At 45.0% G+C, this 23,981-nt stretch overlaps 1 protein-coding gene across 2 annotated transcripts in view; it reads left to right on the top strand.

The window, feature by feature from the left end:
- Positions 1-22,475: 22,475 nt before the first annotated feature.
- LOC144479685 (ephrin-A5-like) overlaps positions 22,476-23,981 on the top strand; it is a 405,670-nt gene continuing 404,164 nt past the window's right edge. For both annotated transcript variants that reach the window (XM_078198702.1, XM_078198701.1), the window contains exon 1: positions 22,476-22,769. In XM_078198702.1, the coding sequence (XP_078054828.1) occupies positions 22,648-22,769 (122 nt within the window). In that variant the 5' untranslated portion in view covers positions 22,476-22,647. The remainder of the gene's footprint in view (positions 22,770-23,981) is intronic.

Below are 23,981 nucleotides of genomic sequence, written 5' to 3'. Positions count from 1 at the left end.
TCGTTTCTCTCTTCTCTCTCTCCACAGATGCTGTCAGACCTGCTGAGATTTTCCAGCATTTTCTCTTTTTGTTTCAGATTCCAGCATCCACAATAATTTGCTTTTATTTTTGTGTTGAACTCACTGCCACACCTCTTGCAGGAATGCCTTGCCTGAAGTACTGCACTTCTCTCCGAGGCTCCGAGATTTTCCAGCATTTTCTGTTTGTGTTTCTCTTTCAAACACTGTTCTTTGTTTTATGTGTTTGATGAACATTAGCAATCAGTGCCACTCACACTATATCGGACTGGAGAAAGTAGCTTTGAACTGCTGGGTCTGTAGTCACCCCCTCCTGCTCATCCCCACATCCCCCCCCAGTGTTTTCAGCAGTCAAAGACTGAATTTTATGTTCATAAGATCATAGAATCCCTACAGTGCAGAAGGAGGCCATTCGGACCATCGAGTCTGCATCAACCACCATCCCACCCAGGCCCTATCCCCGTAAGCCCCCCATATTTACCCTGTTAATCCCCTGACACTAGGGTCAATTTAACATGGCCAATCAACCTAACCCACACATCTTTGGACTGTGGGAGGAAACCCATGCAGATATGGGGAGAACGTGCAAACTCCACACAGACAGTGATCCAAGCTGGGAATCGAACCTGGGTGCCATTGGCACTGTGAGGCAGCAGTGCTAACCACTGTGCCACCATGCTGCCATGCTGCTGAATTCACTAAAAATCACTGTGAGATCTCATTTCCAGATTTTTCCCTGGCCCTCGCCAGTGACGTAAAGAGATTCCAGCCCTTCATTTGAATATATCTGAATAAATTGGAAAACAATTAAAGGGCTTTCCCGCCATATGTTCCCCCCATATAAAGAAATCCCCCCCCCCCCCCCAACTGATGTGACATCATGTCGGCGAGGTTACAACTGCTTTTGCAAAACGTGAAGCAGTCGAGGGGATTCTGCAGGGGTACAGAGTTCAGTATAGCTCCCGGAGGGAGGAGGGACATGCCCGGGCACTGCCAATCTGGCACTTTCAACCTGGCACACTTGGTAATCACAAGAAACAGATTATCTGGTCATTATCACTACCAAAGTGGCAGCGCCAGGGGGCAGTGTAGGGGCAGGCATTCTGGAGATCTCCAAAGGGAGGGGGGGTTTCCTCTATCCATGGAGGGAGTATTTTTTCAGTGCAGATCATAGTGCCCTTTAAAAAATGGCCCTGATCTTCGTGCAAACGGTGTTAGAGGCTCTGTCAGGCCCCACACTGCCCCGTCAGCATGAAGGCGAAAACCAGGCCCCAGGTAGGATTTTCAGGATTTTCTATGCACAGATTGTCAGGGAATCTGGAGAGAAAGATCGGCTCTGCAGCTGGAGAGATACACACCAGTATTCTCGCCTCAGCCAGTGCTCCGGGCACGGAGTATGAAATTCTGTTCAACATGAAAAATCCCAGTGAAGAGCCACACCCCACACTACAGACCATCACTAGGTGCAGGAGAGTAGAAACAAGTCACCATTTTATCCCGATTCTGGTATATTTGTATCCTCGGATCGATGATGCTAAATCCTGTTCTCTTACTCAGTGGCAATTTCATCAATATAAAAACTGGTTGATGCACGAGGCAAGTTTTTTTACACAGAGGGTGGTGGATGCCTGGAACTCGCTGCCAGGGGAGGTAGTGGAAGCAGATACGATAGTGACTTTTAAGGGGCATCTTGACAAATACAAGAATAGGCTGGAAATGGAGGGATATGGTCCCCGGAAGGGTAGGGGTTTTTAGTTCAGTGAGGCAGTATGGTCGGTGCAGGCTTGGAAGGCCCAGCAGGTTTGTAGAACCAAAGAACAAAGAAAGTTACAGCACAGGAACAGGCCCTTTGGCCCGCCAAGCCTGCACCGACCATGCTGCCCAACTGAACTAAAACACCCTACCCTTCCGGGGACCATATCCTTTTATTCCCATCCTCTTCATTTACTTGTCCAGATGCCCCTTAAAAGTCACTATCGGGTCTGCTTCCACCTCCCCCGACAGCGAGTTCCAGGCACCCACCACCCTCCGTGTAAAAAAGCTTGCCTTGTACATCTCCGTTAAGCCTTACCCCTCTCACCTTAAACCTGTGCCCCCGAGTAATTGACTCTTCCACCATGGGGAAAAGCTTCTGACTATCCACTCTGTCCATGCCCCTCATAATCTTGTAGACTTCTAAAGAACAAAGAAAATTGAGAGTTTATCAATATAAAAACTGATTCTACAAACCTGCTGCTGGAACCTTCTGCGACGTAGCTTTAGAGTGGAAGCTGTGACACAGTTGGTAAAATTCTCGCCTCTTGAGTCAGACAGTTTTGGGTTCAAGTCCCACTCTAGGACTTAAGCCCAAAACACAAGGCTGACGTTCCAGTGTAGTACTGAGGGAGTGCTGCACGGTCGGAGATGCTGTTTTCCTAATGAGGCCCCATCAGCCCTCTCAGATGGATGTAAATGATCCCCATGGTACTATTTTGAAGAACAAGAGAGTGGTGTCCTGGCCAATACTTATCCATCAATCAACATCACAAAAACAGATTATCTGGCCATCATCACTGCTGTTTGTGGGAGTTTGTTGTGTACAAATTGGAACTGCATTTGCGACGTTACAACAGAGATTATACCTCAAGGACGGAATCTTCCAGCCGTTCCCGCCGGCAGGGTTTTCCGGTCCCGCTCCAGTGAATGGAGATTTGGCTGAACGCCAAATTCTCTGTCCTCACTGGCAGTGGCAGTGGGGCGTGAACGGTCAGTCAGACCGTGCCCCAAGAGCACCTCATTGGCTGTAATGCACTTTAGGATGTTGTGGGGTTGTGAAAGGGACTGCATAAATACAAGGTTTTCATAGAATCCTACAGTGCAGAAGGAGGCCATTCGGCCCATCAAGTCTGCAACCGACAACAATCCCACACAGGCTCTATCCCCATAACCATTTACTCTGCTCGTTCCCCCTGACACTAAGGGGCACTTTAGCATGGCCAATCAAGCTAATCCACACATCTTTGGAGTGTGGGAGGAAACCGGAGCATCGATGCAGACACAGGGAGAAGGTGCAAACTCCATACAGACAGTGAACCGAGGCCAGAATTGAACCCGGGTTCCTGGCGCTGTGAGGCAGTAGTGCTAACCACCATGCCACCATTTCTTTCCTTTAAACAGTAAGTTCTGGCCTCCCAAAATCCAAACAAAAATATGGCAATACCAATACAGTTCAGGGGCTAATAATGCAGACAGTGAATCGTAGAATTATAGAATCCTACCGTGCAGAAGGAGGCTATTCAGCCCATTGAGTCTGCACCGACCACAATCCCACCCAGGCCCTATCCCCATAACTCAATGCATTTATCCTAGTTAGACCCCCTAACACTCAGGGGCAATTTAGCATGGCCAATCCACTTAATCCGCACATCTTTGGACTGCGGGAGGAAACCTACGCAGACACAAGGAGAATGTGCAAACTCCATACAGACACAGTGACTGGAGGCCAGAATTGAACCCAGGTCACTGGCACTGTGAGGCAGCAGTGCGAACCACTGTGACACCAGGCCAACAGCATTACAGCTCAGGAGCTAATAATGCAGACAGTGAGTTCTGTTCTTGTGTTCTCCCCAGATATAAGAGTCACATTCACAAACTCATGTGTTTTGTGCATTAAGGAGTGTATCTTTTGAAGGGCGAAGAAGTTAGAAAAATGTCTGCGGCAGTAAATCCTCCATTACAGAATTTCAGCACTGTGAACATGACTCCAATAACGATTCATTGATTTTGCAATATTGTTTTAGTGGCTGCATTTCGTCGAGACAGAAGGGGAGAGTTTTGAATTGGTGGCAGGAAGTTCCGGAGAAAGTGCTTGCAGAGTCTTCCTTTCCTATCCACTCCCCCTTAACTGCTACACACACACCCTTCCTTGACTTTAATGGGGTTGCAGTCAATTTTCCTTTTACGGACTTAGGAGTTTTACGTGCACTTCTGAAAAAATAATTTTAAAAGAAGAGAAGGAAATGTCACACTGGGTTAATTCTCCCAGTTTTATCACTCAGCTGATATGTGAATTGAAAGGGGATTTTGCCTCCTTAATTAATTTCAAAGTTAGGGTGCGAATTAACATTCAATTGAGCACATAGAATTGAGCATTGTAACTCTATTTATCCTTGCATAATTCACTCTCACAGCTACACAAGCTGAAGCTTTTATGAGCTCGGTTACACGTATTTGATTAAACAGTTCTTGACACCCTCGTAGCCTCCTAAATAATCTGAAGAGGAAGTGTCAGCAGGGAGGGGGGAAAAAACAAGCCATTTTCGAGTTTTATTCTTTGACATTATCGCAGCCTTTACATTAGCGAGGCTGAACAGATTCTGGATTTTGTTTATTGTTGATGAAACGATTCCTTTTCCCCACTCACCCTGGCAGCAGCCTGAGCAGGGCAGCGCTGGCAATAGATTACCCTGAAGATTTCAGGAATAGTCGCAAGCTGAAATTCTATTACCTTGCATTTTAAAGTAATTTACATGAAGATAGTACCATTGCATATTTAAGTGATAATGGATGTGCAGGAGTAGCGGTAGAGGGTTATAATTGAGGACGGGCAAACCTGATTGAAGGATGAAGGCGCAGGTCACATCTTCCAATCAAACTGATCTCCTCAATTAAAATCTGCATTTCAAGCGCAAATTCATTGTTGCAAGTTGATTGTAATTTTCATGCAATTTACTTTCTTAATAAAATTAATACGAAATTATTACATCTTCCCTTTACATCTCAGGGCTGCGTGCAGTCTTGGGGGTTGGAGGCAGCAGTGTGAATTGGTAACTAACTTTGCTGTTTTAAATTAAAAAACCTCTCTGTGCGTCAGAAGATATGCCGCATTTGGGGGGACAGGAGTCTTTCCTGCGGTGCAACGGACAACGCCACGATGGAGCAATGCCCCTTCAAGGTTAATAAGCAAACACAAGTTTGGGTGAATCAAAATGTAATTATTGTTTGGTCACCGGACTGTGCAGATTGGAAAATGGTTTGTGTGTTTCGGGCTGCAGCTCAGGAGAACCCAGCGTTAAGTAAATTGTTATCCAGGGTTGGTTTGCATCTGTAACAAAGTGTGACATGTGGTGTGATCAGCAGAACATATGTTCGACCTAATTGGGGTAGATTTTCATCTTCACCACCTGGACACCCTTCATAGGACCTTCCTGATTGTCATTCCATTAATTTTGATGGAATGGCAGTCACATGGTTCTATAACGAGCATGTGATCTGCCCCGCTCGATTAGGGCAGGGAGATAGGGGACATTGGTTTAAGGTGCGCGGGGAAAAGTTTAGAGGAGATGTGAGAGGCAAGTTTTTTAAAACACAGAGGGTGGTGAATGTCTGGAACGCGCTGCCCGGGGAGGTGGTGGGAGCAGGTACGATAGCGGCATTTAAGGGGCAACTAGACGAATACATGAATAGGATGGGAAGGGAAGGTTCCAGGCTCCGTAAGTGCATATGGTTTTAGTTTAGACAGGCGTCATGATCGACGCAGGCTTGGAGGGCCGGAGGGCCTGTTCCTTTGCTGTACTTTTCTTAGTTCTTTGTTTATTACCACCCAGGCAGCCAAGATGGGAATCTATCCCATTCTTTGTGTACAGATATATATGGTTGGATGGAAGTAAGGATGAAGCAAAAGCTATGAGATTTCCCTTTGAATTTTCCATTTGATTGAAAGTTAACAAATTCTTACAGGCTGTATGTAGATAATATGTTCCCCCTGGCTGCTGAGTGTAAAACCAATAGACATAATTTCAGGATAATGGCCTATTAACTCTACGATGTGGGTGAATTTCTTCACTCAGAGTGGTGCATCTTTGGAATGCCCTATCCCAGAGGGTTATGGAGGCTCAGTCACTGAGCATGTTCAAGAGAGAAATCGGTAGATTTATGGATGACATCAAGGGATTTGGATATCGTGCAGGGAAGTGGCATTGAGGTAGATAATCAGCCATGATCTAATTGAATGGCGGTGCAGGCTCAATGGACTGAATGGCCTTCTCCTGTCCCTTTGCGCCATCCCAACAACATTGCAAAATATATTGTCATGGAGAGTTGATACACAAAATCATATTCATTTCTGGTCTCTTACTTTTCTTTTCATTGCAAATTTCCTATTCACTTTTTTTTTTAGCAACATCATTATAGGGGAGATGGTAGCGTAGTGGTATTTTCACTGGACTAGTAATCCAGAGGCCCAGGTTAATGCACCAGGGATAGAGGTTCAAATCCAACATGGCTGGTGGTGGAATTTAAATTCAATTAATAAAGGTCAAGATCTTCCCTCCTCTGGAGGTGCCCTGGAGAGGCACTGCCCCCTGGAAGTTCCCAAGCAAGGACTGCATAGGAATCGCCTGGGAAGTTTCAACCCCTGTTGGACAATTAGCATACACCTCCAAAACTCTGATTTAAATCAGAGACTCCGGAATGGTTCAACTCTCTTAGAAGAATAGTTACCCAGGGAAGGTTAGAAAGTTTAATACCATGGGTGGGTCTTTCCAGCTGTTCCCGTCAGTGGGATCTTCTCATTCTGCTGAAGCAGCTTACTGCAGCGGGATCCCTCATGATGGGGTGGCTGAGCCATACAAAGCACCATAGAGGCTGACAGGACTGGAAGAACCTGCCGGTGGGCAATGGCAAGCCACCTCCACCGCCAAGGGGGCCAGAATTACCTTTTTATTTATTTATCACAAGTAGGCTTACGTTAACACTGCAATGAAGTTACTGTGAAAATCCCCGAGTCGCCACACTCTGACACCTGTTCGCGTACACTGAGGGAGAATTTAGCACCTAACCAGCACATCTTTCGGACTGTGGGAGGAAACCAGAGCACCCGGCGGAAACCCACGCTTTAAATTTGGCGGCTAGCCTTTTTAAAAAGGTGGCCTTCGCTTCACTTTCCCTGACTGCTGCTGCACTGAAAGGACTTCTGGAGCAACTACACTGCATGTTTCTCAGGCGGCCCCGACTTGGAGGTTGGGGTGAGAAATATGCAGCTCCCGTCTGGGTAGGTGAAATGTGCAGTGGCAATGCATCGGTGATTACCACTCCACACAAGATTTGGCCCAAAATCTGCAATATAAAGCTAGTCTCGGTAATGGTGCTCGTGATGACTTGGAAAAAAAAATCATTTACAGGATATGGGCATCACTGATTGAGCTTGCATTTATTGCCCATCCCTAGTTGTCCTTGAGAAGGTGGTGGTGAACTGCCTTCTTGAAACACTGGTGCCTAAGGTGTAGGTACACTCACCGTGCTTTTAGGGAGGGAGTTCCAGGAGTTTGGCCCAGCAACAGTAAATGAACGGCAATGTATCTCCAAGTCAGGAAGGTGAGTGGCTTGGAGGGGAACCTCCAGGTGCTGATGTTCCCAAGTATCTCCTGCCCTCGTCCCTCAAGATGGTAGTGATTGTGGGTTTGGAAGATGGTGCCTATGGAACCTTGGTGAGTTCCTGCAGTGCATCTTGTAAATTGTACACACTGCTGCCACTGTTTATTGGTGGTGGAGGGATTGAATGTTTGTGGAAGGGGCAGCAATCAGGTGGGCTGCTTTGTCATGGAAGGTGTTGAACTTGTGTGTTGTTGGAGCTACACTCTTCCAGGCAAGTGGAGAGCATTCCATTTCATTCCTGACTTGTACCTTGCAAATGGTGGACAGGCTTTGGGGAATCAGGAGATGATTTACTTGCTGCAGGATTTCTAGCCTCTCACCTGCTCTTGTAGTCACAGTATCTATATGGTTCATCCAGTTCAGTTTCTGGTCAACTGTAACTATCATCGATGGTCGTTAAAAATAATCTAGTGCATCTAATCTCCTTTAGGGAAGGAAATCTCCCTTCACCTGGTCTGGCCTATATGTAACTCCAGACGCACTATGATGTGGTTGACCCTTGACTCCTACTCATTCAAGGGCTATTAAGGATGGGCAACAAACACTGGCTTTGCCCACATCCCATGAAATATTTTTTTTAAATCACTACTTCTCGTAATTTCAAAATATTCACTCCAACACACACTCTTCCTGTGGTCCACATGTCATTGCCTGAAAGTTGAGAAGTGTCCTTGCTATAGAGGGAATGCAGTGAAGGTTCACCAGGCTGATTCCTAGGATGGCGGGACTGTCATATGAGGAGAGACTAAATTGGTTAGGATTGTATTCACTGGAGTTTAGGAGAGTGAGAGGGGATCTCATAGAAACTTATAAAATTGCAACCGGATTAGACAGGGTAGATTCAGAAAGAATCTTCCTGATGTTGGGGGAGCCAGAACTAGGGGTCATAGTTTGAAGATAAGGAGTAAACTGAGATTTTTTAGAACTGAGGTGAGGAGAAATTTCTTCACCCAGGGGGTGGTGAATGTGTGGAATTCACTACCACAGAAAGTAGTTCAGGCCAAAACATTGTGAAATTCCAAGAAGAAATTAGATTTTGCTTCTGGGGCTAAAGGGATCAAGGGATATGTGGGGAAGGACGGATCAGGATATTGAATTTCATGATCAGCCATGATCAAAATGAATGGTGGGGCAGACTCGAAGGGACAAATGGCCTATTCTTACTCCTATTTTCTATGTTCCTACGACTCACCCACATTGGCTCTCCCTTTCTCAAAACTGAGAAGCCCTTTAACTTTCTCACTTTTGTGGCTTCTTCAGTTTAAAAAAAAAGCCGCCAACCACTCACTGCCCTTCATTTTGTCTTGTCTTCTCTCCTGTTCATTCCATCCTTGCTGTGGACCTGGATGGTGGCTTTGGACCTTCACCTGGCCTCCTCCAGTTTAGGAAAGCAAAATACTCCCAGTTGACCTGGTAACTTCTTTATTTGAAACTCAAGGAGATAACATTTTCACAGGAACATTAAGCACAAATGTTAATTATATTGAGAACGTCTGGAGCAAAAGGACCCTGATTATTTTCATTCAAGGTTAACCTATCTCAGTCATCAATCTTGGTCAAGTCTGCAACAGTAATTTTGCATTTAGCAAGTCATAAATTTTATGGATATTATTATTTCAGTGACTGAGTTCCTTTCATGTTATAAATTTACTACTATCTAAGGTGAAAAAAGGAAATTTTAATTTAATTTTAAACTTTAAAATTCATAGAATCATGGAATTTGACAGAACAGAAGGAGGCCATTCGGCCCATCATGTCAGCACTGGCTCCTGAAAGAGCTATCCAGCTAGTCCCATTCTCCAGCCCTATCTCCGTAGCCCTTTAAATTCATCACTTTCAAATATGTGCCCAGCTCTCTTTTGAAGCCCCCTATGCAATCTGCCTCCACCACTCTCCCAGGCAGCGCATTCCAAATCCCAACAACTCTGAGTCAAGACGTTTCTCCTCATCCCACTCCTAGCTCTCTTGCTGACCATCTTGAAATTGTGACCCCCTGGTCACTGATATACCAACTAGTGGAAACAGAATACCCTCAATACGTTCACTTCTAAATCTTCCCTGCTCCAAGGACAATAAGCCCAATTTCTCTAATCTTTCCTTGGATCTCAAATTCCTCATTCCTGGTATCATTCCAGCGAATCCCCTTTGCACTCTCTCTCTCTCTCGAGGGCTTTAACATCCTTCCTCAAATCAGATGCCCAGAACTGAACACAATACTCCAACTGTGATCTGACCAATGATTTGTAGAGGTGTAGCATCCTTGCATTTATACTCCATGCCTCCAGGGATCCTATAAGCCTTCCTAACAACTGTTTCAACTTGCCTGGTCACCTTCAGAGAATTATGCACTTGAACCCCGAGGTCCCTCTGCTTCTGTACTCCCCTCAAAGTTGTACCACTGAGGCTGTATTGTCTCCCCATATTTCTTCTACCATAAGACATATGAGCAGAATTAGGCCACTTGCTCCATCGAGTCTGCTCTGCCATTCAATCATGGCTGGTATTTTTCTCATCCCCATTCTCCTGCTTTTCCCTATAGCCCTTGATCCCCTTATTAATCAAGAACCTATCTACCTCTGTCTTAAAGACACTCAATGACTTAGCCTCCACAGCCTTCTGCGGCAAAGAGTTCCACAGATTCACCACTCTCTGGCTGAAGAAATTCCTCATCTCTGTTTTAAAGGATCGTCCCTCTAGCCCTCTGGTTCTAGTTTTTCCTACCAGTGAAAATAAAATGCACTACCTAATATTTCACTGCATTGAAATTCATCTGCTGGGTACCTGCCCATAAGGCCAACTTGTCAATGTCCCTCTGCAATCTCTCAGTGTCATCCTCACAATTCACTGTTCTCCCTAGCCCTGCAAATGTCAGGGCAGATCTAGATAAAGTTACAGGCTTATTTCTATTGTTGCAACTCTTGCAAGGTAAACTAGTTTTGATGGGTCCTACCTGAAGACCTGCTTCACCAGTAAACTATCAGAGCCCATCATCTCTCACTTCTGGATGAGAGCAGACAGAAGTGATCATTGACCAATCCAAACAAAAAATCTTCTGTAGGATTGGACAATAGTTGACCAACTAATTGGTCTGTGTTAATGTCCTTTCCTGCTGCAGAATTCCACAGACTTTACATAAATAGAGTTTTGGAAACAAATGACAATTCATCATCTTGGAATCTCTGGTTTTGGGTGATTTTAGAGCAAACACATTGTGGATTGGGTCCTTTTTATTATTCATTCATGGGACATGGGCATCGCTGGCTGGCCAGCATTTATTGCCCATCCCTAGTTGCCCAAGGGCAGTTGAGAGTCAACCACATTGCTGTGGATCTGGAGTCACATGTAGGCCAGACCAGGTAAGGATGGCAGATTTCCTTCTCTAAAGGACATTAGCGAACCAGATGGAATTTTCCAACAATCAACAATGGTTTCATGGTCACCAGCCTAAATTCTTAATTCCAGATATTGTTATGCTAACCACTCGTCAGTACTTTCCCCTTTAGTTTTGTGTATGCACAGAGGAGGGGATAGGTTCACATCTCCTGAAAATCATGTATCTCACCTACAATCACCTGAGGAACACTTCCCACTGCCTCGAAAAAGCAGCCAGCATAATCAAGGACACCGCACGCCCCAGACATACTGGCCGAGATTTTACGACTTCGATTGGGTGAGTCTCTTAAAATCCAGCCTAAGGCCAACGGAGAATTCCGTTCCGTGAGCCTCGCCCACCCCGGAATCGGGGTAAAATTCCGGCAACTCTCTTCCTTACCAACCGATTCAAGAACAGCTTCTTCCCTGCTGCCTTCAGACGTTTGAATGCACCCATCATATATTAAGCTGATCTTTCTCTGCACCCTATCGGTAACTGCAACACTCTATTCTGCACCCTCTCCTTTCCTTCTGCCCTATGTACTCTTTGAACAGTATGTTCTGTCTGTATAGCTGGCAAGAAACAATACTTTTCACTGTATCCCAATACATGTGACACTAATAAATCAATTCAACAATTCAGTTCAATTCAGTGAATTCCTGGAAGTGTTCAGCTTTCATCCATGTTGTCAAAGTGTTTGTATTAGAGGAACAGGTCGGGGGAAACTAGAGATGCCGCATAGAATAAAAGTAAACCTTGCTAGGGTAGGGTCAGCCATGGTTGAGTGGGTAGCACCCTTGCCTCTGAGTCATTGTGCTTGAAGTCTCACAAGAGAAGCTTCCGCACAAAAATCCAGGTTGACACTCCAGTGCAGTGTTGAGTGAGTGCTGAACTGTCAGTGGTGCCACCTTTCATGGGAGATGGCCCAGTCTGCTCTTTAAGGTGGGCATTAAAAAAAACACTTTTTCAAAGAAGATCAGGGGACCTCATCCCTGATGTCCTGGCCAATAATTATCCCTCAATCCACTTCACAGCTATTCAGTTTGCTACATGTGGGAGCTTGCTGTGTGCAACTGGCTGCCATGTTTCCTACAAGAGTGACTACACTTATTTCAATGGCCAGAAAACACACATTGCGATGTCCTGGTGTCATGAAAGGTGCAGGAGGAATGCAAGTATTTCTTATTTTTTAATGGTTTAATGAAGCTTTTAAAATCATGAAAGGCTTTGATAAACTAGCCAAAGCTGCTTTGGAAAAGAGGAAAATTAAGGACATCAATATATAAGAGAGTCACCAAGAAATCCTCCAGGGAATTCAGAAGGAACCTCTTTTACCCAGAGAGCGGTAACAATGTGGCATTTGCACAGGGACTGGTTGAGATGAGTAGTATTTAAGGGAATGCTAAATAAGCACACGAGAGAAGCCATAGAGGATATGCTGATAAGTAAGGAATGATGGGAGAGGTGATAGTGGTGCCAGTATGGACTGGTTGGGCTGAATGGCCTGTTTCTGTGCTGTAAATTTTAAGTCATACAATGTAATTGAGGATAGGCTGAGGGAGCTCGGTCTTTTCTCCTTGGAGAGACGAAGGATGAGAGGAGACCTAATAGAGGTGTATAAGATGTTGGGAGGCATAGATCGGGTGGACTCTCAGAGGCTTTTTCCCAGGGTGGAAATGTCTGCTACGAGAAGACACAGGTTTAGGGTGCTGGGGGGTAGGTACAGGGGAGATGTTAGGGGTAAGTTTTTCACACCGAGGGTGGTGGGCGAGTGGAATCGGCTGCCGTCAGTGGTGGTGGAGGCCAACTCAATAGGGTCTTTTAAGAGACTCCTGGATGAGTACATGGAGCATAATAGGATGGAGGGTTATAGGTAGATCTAGAAGGTAGGGATGTGTTCAGCACAACTTGTGGGCCGAAGGGCCTGTTTGTGCTGTAGTTTTTCTATGTTTCTATGTAATAGTGGGAAGAGGTTTTTTTTCATTCATTCAAGCATGGTTTTGATTGCTGTAATGCGTACTATTTTTACTCTATAAATTCCCTTTCTTACCTGGAGACTTTGGGTGGAATTTTCTTGTCCCACCTGCCACAGGAATCGTAGCAGGTAGGGAACGGACCGTACAAAGATCCGTTGACCTTGGATGGGATTTTCCACCCTTAGGGCGAATGCAGCTGGAAAATCCTGCCCTTTGACTTCTTTTTTTATAAAACACTTAAATTACTCCCAATCTTCTAAATTCCAGAGAATATAGTCCTTTAAATTTTGCTTATAATTTAACCTTTGGAGTCACATTTACCCTGGCTAATCCACCTAACCTGCACATCTTTGGACAGAGGGTGGAAACCAGAGCACCCGGAGGAAACCCACGCAGACATGGGGAGAACGTGCAGACTCCGCACAGACAGTGACCCGAGGCCTGAATTGAACCTCTGCCTCTGGCGCTGCGAGGCAGCAGTGCTAACCACTGTACCACTGTGCCTCCGAAAGTTGCCATAGTCCCAGATGACTGGTGGTGATTTAACCTGAGGATCACCACACCTCAAGCGAGGGACAAGGTTGAGAATAACCTCTGCCAGTACAGGAATTGAACTTGTGTTGTTGGCGCTGCTCTGCATTAACACCAGCCATCAGCCACATAGACCCAAAGTGATTTGATTTGATTTATTGTCACATGTATTAGTATACTGTGAAAAGTATTGTTTCTTGCGCATGATACAGACAAAACATACAACAAACATAGAGAAGGAAAGGAGAGAGTGCAGAATGTAGTGTTACAGTCAGAGATAGGGTATAGAGAAAGATCAACTTAATGGTAGGTCCATTCAAAAGTCTGATGGCAGCAGGGAAGAAGCTATTCTTGAGTCGGTTGGTACGTGACCTCAGACTTTTATATATTTTTCCTGACGGAAGAAAGTGGAAGAGAGAATGTCCGGGGTGTGTGGGGTCCTTAATTATGCTGGCTGCTTTGCCGAGGCAGTGGGAAGTGTAGACAGAGTCAATGGTTGGGAGGCTGATTTGCATGATGGACTGGGCTACATTCACGACCTTTTGTAGTTTCTTGCGGTCTTGGGCAGAGCAGGAGCCATACCAAGCTGTGCTACAACCGGAAAGGATGCTTTCTATGGTGCATCTGTAAATGTTGGTGAGAGTCGTAGTGGACATGCTGAATTTCCTTCACCTTCTGAGGAAGTAGAGGCGTTGGTGGGCTTTCATAACTATAGTGTCGGCGTGGGGGGACCAGGACAGGTCGTTGGTGATCTGGACACCTAGAAACTTGAAGGTCCAAATCCCATTAAGCTTGTGGAATTTAAACTCAATTAATAAAATCTGGAAATGAAAACTAGTCTCAGTAATGGTGACCATGAAATTATCATTGATTGTCATAAAATCCCATCTGATTTACTAATGTCCTTTAGGTAAGGTTTAAAGTCCTTTAGGTGAGGCAAACCAGCCTCCCATCCATTGACGCTGTCTACACTTCTCGCTGCCTCGGAAAAGCAGCCAATATAATTAAGGACCCCACACACTCCGGACATTCTCTTTTCCACCATCTTTCGTTGGGAAAAGATACAAAAGTCTGAAGTCAGGTACCAACCGACTCAAGAACAGCTTCTTCCCTGCTGCTATCAGACTTTTGAATAGACCTACCTCACATTAAGATGATCTTTCTCTACACCCTAGCTATGACTGTAACACTACATTCTGCAATCTCTCGTTTCCTTCTCTATGAATGGAATGCTTTGCCTGTATACCGTGCAAGTAACTTTTCACTGTATACTAATATATGTGACAATAATAAATCAAATCTGCTGTCCTTGGTGCGAGTTGTAGCTGACGTGCCAAATTTCCTTAGTGAGTGGTCATTCTTCATGTAGAACATAGACATATTCAACCATTGGGGCATCACAGCCGACTCAGTCTTTCCCTCACCTGTCATTGACACACACACGCACTTCCAAAATCGCAATCAAGATCTGACCAGTTTGCGTCTCCTTAATCCAGATGAGGACAATTGTCAGATCCCTATCAGGCTTCTAACTGTGTCAACTAACTCAGCGTACACAGGGGATTGAACCTTGGTACTGTCCTAATTTAATTAGCTCTGCTATTCAGAGTTTTAACCAGCTGAGCCACTGGTGGAGCCACGAAGCTGGGTTTTAATGAAAAGCTGATTCCACAATGGTGAGTGACTTAATAACATTGGGTACAATTAGCCGACGTCCATGGCCACAATTGTAATTGGTCAATCCTTGATCTTATTTACCAACATGAAGAGAACAAACAGCATTTTCTTTTGGTGGAAAACCCTTATAAATGCCACAGGTCAGCTCGATGTAAGACTAAGCAAATTATTCAGGAGCCCAGCCTGACTAAGACTTCCCGATGCTGTGCTGGAGTAGAATTGAAGATTGTTTTTATGGAGAATTGTGTAATTGATTTACTGTAATTGCATCTCTACATACAGTATTGGTGCCAAGTGGATACAGGAAAAGATATTCACATAAGGATTAGCTAATTTAGGTCTTGCAACAGTAAGCAGTGATATCATGCTGGCTCTATCCATTTGGCTTGTTGTGGCACATTGGTTAAAGTTAACCGAAGACTTTAGATGCAAAAGTTTGCATTTCTGTATGGATTCCTCATCAAAGTTTAATTTTATTTCTTCAGTCACCAGTTGCAGCATTTCCCCAAAGTGCAAGGACACGGTAGCACAGTGTTTAGCACTGCAGCCTCACAGCGCCAGGGACCCCAGATTCGATTCCTGTCTTGGGTGACTGTGTGGGGTTTGCACGTTCTCCCTGTGTCTGTGTGGGTTTCCTCTGGGTGCTCCAGTTTCCTCCCACACTCCAAAAATAGGGATGGCCATGCTATGTTGCCCCTTAGTGTTCAAAGATGTGTAGGTTAGGTGGATTAGCCATGATAAATTGGGGGGATCAGGTAGATGCTCTTTTGGAGAGTCCTGTACACACAATGGGCCAAATGACCTCCTTCTGCTCTGCAGGGATTCTATGGTTCATTGCAGTGCACTGGATATGAAACTATACTGGCTGAGGAGTTCAGGGGTGAGATTTTCTGGTCCCGCCTGCCATGGGAATCGTAACAGGTGGGACAGAAAATTCAGCGGACCATTTAAAGATTGACTGACCTCGCAGCTGGAAACTGCGCCCCCCCCCCCGCCCCCAATCCCACCCACCCCCCACACTCTGGTAGACTGTGAAGGAGAAAGGGAACTGACCACATTCCAAGCTGATCTGGTCTGCAAGTGATCAATGCCCGGGGGGTCAACTAGAAAAGGATGACCGATATTTATATAACGCCTTTCAGGTCATCCCAAAGCTCTTTACAACCAATTATTTGAAGTGTGTAAGTGTTGTAATGTAGGAACTCAGCAGGAATAAGTAATAAACTCTGCCTTGCCAGTGGTGTCCATATCTCAAGAATAAATAAAACAAAATTAGAGAAAAATGTGGATATGAGGAACTGTCCACAAGGCATGTGGGAATGAGGAGAGGGATGAGATATTGAAGAATAAAACTCGAGTGGTTTATATTTGCCACTTGAATGCAGATCTGATATTTGAGTCCTGAAATCATTCCTGTGTGTCTTTTCTTCATACAATACGCAGCAAGGTGCGTGGCAATGTTTTTATTCTATTTTAGATTGTTTGGCTTCATCTGTTTTGCTGGCTGACAGACAGTGACAGCACTCAGAGCAATCCGTTATGCTCCATGCCTTAAGGAGAAGAAAGGACCTGCATTTATATACTGCCTTTCCTGACCTCAGGATGTCCCAAAGCCCTTTACAACCAAAATGAAGTGTTTCTGAAATTGCAGCCACTGTGATGTGGGGGAAATAGCAAAGAGAAATCTGCTCATTAAATATAAGGTTTTTCGTTGTAAATTGAAGAACAGAGAAGTGGGCTTGACAGTGATGTATGGTGACGCTTACACAGGACAATTAACAATTTTGATATAGTCGCTGCAAGCTTGATGTAATTGTCAGTATGTTAGCAGAGTGTAATGGTCTGTATATATTATGCAATTGTACTTAATGGCTTTACAATACAAGTTACAAAAGCTGTTACATTGTAATGTGACAATTTAAAATAAAACTCCCAATCTCGCCACCTAGATCACTTTTGTGGCCTAATATACAGCTAAGCCTTATAGTCAGGACAACATTGGAGTACTCCAATTAACCTCAGTGCTTTAACGGAGGAATAATTAGATAGCATTCCGATTCCAGTTTGTGGCCCTATGACTTGGGCTAAAAAATGTGCGTGTGTGGTTGTTGAATTGGATGTATTGTGATTCCCCCTCACCCCAACCACACCACCAGCCCCCATGTCCTCATTTTTCAAAGAGTCTGGTGACACTCAAAGTCCAGGCTCACACATGAGGAACGAGCACTTGGATAGATTATAAACAATGTTGATAACATTATCCAGCATAGGCTAGTGTCTTAGAAGGCAGGGAAAGAATCAGAGAATTGTACAGCACCGAAGGAGGCCACTTATTCCATCATGTTTGTGCTGGCTCTTTGAAAGAGCTATCAAATTATCCTCATATCTCTGCTCTTTCCCTATACTCCTGCACACTCTTTTTTTCTTCATGATTTAACACAATTTCAATTTTGAGTGTTAATATTGAACCTGCTTCCACCATCCTTTCAGGCAGCGCATTCCAGATCACTCGCTGCATAAAAGAAACTCTACTCATTCCCTCTCTCACCCTCTTACCAATTATTACCAATACATCTGTGTCTTTGTACCTACCTGCTTGAAGAAAACAGCTTTCCTTACTTACTCTGTCATTTTTTTTTCTAACATTGAACATCTCCAATAAATTTCCACTTAACCTTTGTCAGTTTTGACAAAGTGTCATCTGGACTCGAAACACCAGCTCTTTTCTCTCCTTACAGATGCTGCCAGACCTGTTGAGATTTTCCAGCATTTTCTCTTTTGGTTTCAGATTCCAGCATCCGCAGTAATTTGCTTTTCTCCACTTTCCCTTCTCTGCTCTGAAGAGAATGTTCCTAACTTCACTGGTCTCTCCATAAAACCAAAGTCACTCATCCCTGTTATCATTCTGGTGAATCTCCTTTGAACCTTCTTCAAAACGTTGACGTAATTCCTGAACTATTGTACCCAGAATCAGACTCAGCAGTCCAACTGAAGCCTAGCCAGTGATTTATAAAGAATCACAGAATCCCTCTGGTACAGAAGGAGGCCATTCGCCCCCCCCCCCCCCCCCCCCGTGTCTACACTGTCTCTCCAAATGAGTATCATGATTTAATGCCATTCCCCTGCCTTTTCTCCGTGCCCCTGCACATTGTTTCTATTCAAGTAATCATCTAATGCCCTCTTGAGTGCCTTGATTGAACGTGCCTCCACCACACTTCCAGGTAGTGCATTCCAGATCTCAACTACTCGTATGAAAAAGCTTTTTCTCACATTACATCTCCTTCATAGAATCACTACTGTACAGAAGGAGGCCATTCGGCCCATCGAGTCTGTACCGACCACAATCCCACCTAGGCCTTATTCCCGTAACACCACACATTTACCGTGCTAATTCCTCTGACATAAGGGTCAATTTAGCATCAACCTAACCCACACATCTTTGGACTTCTTTTGCAAATCACTTTAAATCAGTGCCCTCTTATTCTTGATGTGGACTTGCCGGCGTTGGCCTGGGGTAGGCACAGTAAGAAGTCTCACAACACCAGGTGAAAGTCCAACAGGTTTATTTGGTAGCACAAGCTTTCGGAGCACTGCCCCTTCATCAGGTGAGTCTTATTCTTGATATTTTTCCTATGATCGCCTCATGATTTTGAGCATCTCTATCAAATCTCCTCTTAGCCTCCTTCTCTCCAAGGAGAACAGTCCCAACCTCTCAAATTTATCCTCATAACTGAAGTTTCTCATCCCTGGGACCATTCTTGTAAACCTCTTCTGCTCTCTCCAATGTGTTCATATCCTTCCTATAGTGTGGCTACAATGCTCCGGCTGAGGTCTGGCTGGTGTCTTGTTTAAATTCAGCATAACCTCCTTGTTCTTGTACTCTATGCCCCTATTAATAAGGCCCAGATTGCGTTGTGCTTTATTGACTGTTCTCTCCAACTGTCCTGCACCTTCAATCAGCTATGCACATATAAAGTAAAGTTAAAGTTTATTTATCCCCTAGACATAGAACATTACAGCGCAGTACAGGCCCTTCGGCCCTCGATGTTGCGCCGACCAGTGGTACCAATCTGAAGCCCCTCTAATCTATACTATTCCAATATCATCCATATGTTTATCCAATAACCACTTGAATGCTCTCAACGTTGACGAGTCCACCACTGCTGCAGGCAGGGCATTCCACGCCCTTACTAGTCGCCACACTCTGGCGCCTGTTCGGGTACACTGAGGGAGAATTTAGCGTGGCCAATCCATCTAACCTGCACATCTTTGGACTGTGGGAGGAAACCGGAGCACCCAGTGGAAATCCACGCAGACACGGGGACAATGTGCAGACTCCGCACAGGCAGTGACCCAAACCGGGAATCGAACCCGGATCCCTGGCGCTGTGAGGCAGCAGTGCTAACTAACCATTGTGCCACTGTGCCGCCCCTATATACACCAGATATACACCCTGGTCTCTCTGCTCCTGCACTGCCTTAAAAGAAAGGTTTAACATTACTTCTTTGCTTGGAAAAATATGGAGAAAAATATACGAGTTCATATTTCCATGTGCTTTTACTGCAAAAAAAACTCCAGTCCAAGTAGACCGGTTGAGACACTAAGTGGTTCACCTAAAACTGGCTCATTAACGATACAGCAGATGATATAAATGTTACTACACTCAACACAACATTGGGATACAATTTACATTCTCCGCTGCATGCTATTGATGTTCCTATATAAATGAGGAAAGATTCATAGTGAGAGAATGCTTAATTGCTCTGAATCGCATGTTACACCAGTCTTGCTTTCATTGACCATTCTATATTTATGAACCCATGGATAAATTAGTAATACCATAAATGGTAATTATGATTTTATAGATAATTTGGCTAAACTGGTTTCTGTCCAAGGTCCAGATTAGGAAGATATTAATCCACTTAAAATACCATTAATGTTGTAGTTTCAATTTCCTATTCTCAAATTATTTTAGTTACAACCTGTTAACTGTTCCCTATACTATTTGTGTAGAACTTAGACCACAATTATACTGTGCCCGGTGTGAACACAAGTTGCTGTGAGATGATCAGGTTGTTGTAACGAGCATCTACGCCTTATAGCTTGGGCTGCTTCCTAAAACAATAGTAAAACATTGCAGATTCCGGCAGTCTGAAATATGAACAGATAATTGCTGGAAACAAGAGGCAGGTTAGGTGGCATTTAGAATCATTGAATCCCTAGAGTGCTGAAGGCTGCCATTTGGCCCATTGCGTCTGCACTGACCACAATCCCAATCAAGCCCCTAGCCCCTTAACCCCACCTATTTGCCCTGCTAGTCCCCTTGACACTAATGGACAATATATCATAGCCAATCAACCTCACCTGTATATCTTTGGAGTGTGGGAGGAAACCAGAGCACCCGGAGGAAACCCACGCAAACACGGGGAGAAGGTGCAAACTCCACACAGACAGTGACCCGAGGCCGGAATTGAACCCGGGTCCCTGTGAGGCAGCAGTGCTAACTCACTGTGTCACTGTGCCGCCCTCATTTGGGGAGAGAGAGAAAGAAATCACTATTTCAAGATGATAACTGTTCATCAGAACAATAACTACTTACATATTTTTTTAAATCACCTTTAACATAGTTAAATGTCCTTAGAACTTTCACAGGAGTGATATTCAAAAAAATAAATTGATACCGGGCTACAGAGGGAGTTATTATGACAGGATATTAGAATCCCTACAGTGCAGAAGGAGGCCATTCGGCCCTTCGAGTCTGCACTGACAACAATCCCACCCGGACCCTATCCCTGCAACCCCTGCTAATTCCCGGACACTAAGGGGCAATTTAGCATGGCCAGTCAACCTAACCTGCACATCTTTGGAGTGTGGGAGGAAACCGGAGCACCTGGACGAAACCCATGGAGACATGGGGAGAATGTGCAAACTCCATACAGACAGTGACCGAGGCTGGAATTGAACCCGGGCCCCAGTGCCGTGAGGCAGCAGTGCTAACCACTGTGCCATCATGCCACCCCAAAAGATTTGATCAGAGAGGCAAATTTTAAGGAGCATTTAAAAAGTTGGGAGTGGGGGGGAGGGGGGGGCAGAGAGAGAGAGAGAAACTCAGAGAGGTCTCCAGACAGCTGAAGACACGGCCAACAATGGCAAAGTGATTAAAATTGGGATGCACGAGAGGTCAGATTTGCAGGAGAGCAGAGATCACAGAAGGTTGTAGGGCTGAAAGGGGAGGGGGGAGGAGGAAAACGCCACGGAGGGATTTGAAAATAAGGATAAAAATGCTTAAACCGAGGCGTTGTCAATCTAGGAGCCAATGCAAGTCAGCAAATGCATGGATGATGGTTGTATGGGACTTGCTGCGAGTTTGAATACAAGCAGCGGAGTTTTGAATGGTTCACATGGTGGGTGGCCAGGCAGGGACAGCATTGAAATAGTAGGAACCCCAAGTTATATCCTTACATTCATTTAAGATGCAGTCTTTACTGCAGTTGGACGCATACGTTAAGAGGAAAGAATAACGAAGTTAAATGGCACAGGAGCACGAGGTTACCTCTTTATTTAATCCTTTTTTTGTGAAAATAAATAATCTAAAAATCAGTTCAACAATCCACTGAATTAACACGTTCTTACCTCCTACCTTTTTTGATATTCTTCACACTATTCAGTACTGCATGTGTGAGCAGCAAAGAGGTTGATTCTCTCAGTCGCTTTTGCGGTGCTGTTGCAAATTTGTAAGTGGCTTTTTTGATTTTTTTTTCTCACTGAGAGGCGCTGCTTCGGGAATCGAGTAGACGGACAATTCCCCAGTAAGAATTCATGCCACACATTATTCTCCCCATCGCCCCCACCCCCGCAAGGCTGAGAACACAATCCCATTAAATATCACGGTGGAATTCCAGGCGGATCGCGGCAGAGTTTCAACTTAGCCCTAAACTCCAGAGTATTTAAATGTGAAATTCTAATCTGTTACGTGCGACTGAAGGCGGGGATTGCCAAAACCAACAAACAATACACACACCAAAATAAAACACGCACAATATGTTTGCTGATTTACGAGGCAATTACTTTTAAAATGTGGCTGCGACTTCCATTAATCACACTCGGAGAGAGCCGCATGCAGAATGTGTGTGGCTCGGAATGGGGGAATGTAGCAAACTGGAAGCTTGTTACTGTTGCCATTGAACCGGCTCCCATTGTGACGTCACCCACCCAGCCCCTCCGCCGATTGGGCGAACCGCTGCCACTCAGCCCCGGGTCCCGCCCTCCCCCGGCGCCGATTGGTCGGAACACCCCCTCCACCCCCGCCCCCTCCCGCCCCCAGCCGGCTCGCGCCTCACAACTGGTCGAGGATGCTTTCATTCATAATTCCGACCCGCCACCCACTCTCCTCCCTCCCTCCTGCTTGCTCTTGCTGCTTTCCACACACACCTCTCTCTCCCTCCCTCCCTCTCTCTGTCTTCCAAGCAGGGTAGGTTGCCTGCAAGTGGAATAGGGGTTGGATTCACTCTCTTTTTCTGAAAAAAAAGAGAGGAGCTTGCTCCCCTGTTTGAAAGTTGTGTGATTTGCAGGCACCGTATGGAGGCGGCGGCTGGAGGCTTTGATTCGCACCCAGAGTTTTGTGCGTGAGAGGCTCGGCGTGGAACGGATTCGGCGGCGATGATGAACGTGGAGGTGGCTGTGCTGCTCTTCCTGGCCCTTTGGGTTTGTGTTTGGACGGAAGATTCTGGGAAAGTAGTTGCTGATCGCTACGCCGTGTACTGGAATAGCACCAACCCCAGGTAAATGCAATTTGCACAGACAGAGGGGTAGAAATGGGGGGTTGGTGGGACAAATGTATTTGGGTTATGCATGGGGGGGTGAGAAGTGAAGGAGGGGGACAAGAGTTTGCACCAGCTAATTTTTACATTGATTCTCAACAAATCAATTTCCCATCGATTTGCATCTTATTCAAAAAAAACAACAAAAGTTAATTCTATTTCTGCTGTCTCGCGTGTAATTATTTGACGGTTCGGCTTCTGAGTGGTTGTACATTACTACTTTTTACCTCCCCCCCCCCCCCAAAAAAAAGAGACAAGTGAACGTTTGACCCAAGCACAGATTTGTTGACCTGTTCATTTTGCTGATGTCTAGAACTCAATACCGAGAGGAGAACTGCGCCTCAGCTCCCCTCTTAACATTTAAACACCAAACTTAGGGATGGGTTTAAATCCTCACCTCAAGGTCCTTGCTTTGCGCTCTTTGTTTTTTTAAAAATAAGAATTTGTATTGAGCTCACTCATTTGGCCGCTAAACATGAGATCAGTTTGCATTTTTTTAATTAAAGGGGGGTGGTGGTGGTGGTGGGGGAATCGCAGTGAGTGAGTGACACGTAAAACGCGGCTGATCCGAACAGATACTGCAGTGACAAAGATCCCTGTATCAAGATCCTTGTATGTTATGCCTCTGGAACTTGGAGGAGTGTTTTCAAGCAGACATGCTTTACAATAGTAATCGATGCGCTGTCTATAGGGGCTCCATTACATGACTAACTTCTTCCTTATCGAGTTGGACAGGCCAGTCACAAATCATTCTGGAGTGAGAGAAGGCGAGCTACCTTTTTCTTTTATATTGTTTAAAGTTTTTTTAAAAATTGTAAGTGTGTGGACATTTATTTTCCATTCCAATGGGCCACCCCCCTCTCGGCGTTAAATGGACATGAAGTGATCAAGTAACAAGAAAATCAAGTAACAGCACCCCCCCCCCCCCCCACCCGCCTTTTAAAAAAAAATGTCCTTGAAGGGTTTATGCCGAAATCGTGGTTCATCAGTCTCATCATGTTGTGTCACCCGCTCCACCTGAACTTGCAGGCGAAAATCTTCCAGACTGAATATTTAACATACCCAGTCTGTAGGTTGGCAGAGAACGAGGATGGATTAAGAGGCATTTGTGTGTGTGTGTGTCCAGGTACAGCCGTGACAATCTTTCTCCTCATTCCGCAATAGAAAGTGAAC

Source organism: Mustelus asterias, chromosome 26, assembly GCF_964213995.1.
Source record: "Mustelus asterias chromosome 26, sMusAst1.hap1.1, whole genome shotgun sequence".
NCBI lineage: Eukaryota > Metazoa > Chordata > Chondrichthyes > Carcharhiniformes > Triakidae > Mustelus > Mustelus asterias.
This window is presented reverse-complemented; position numbering and strand designations above follow the sequence as displayed.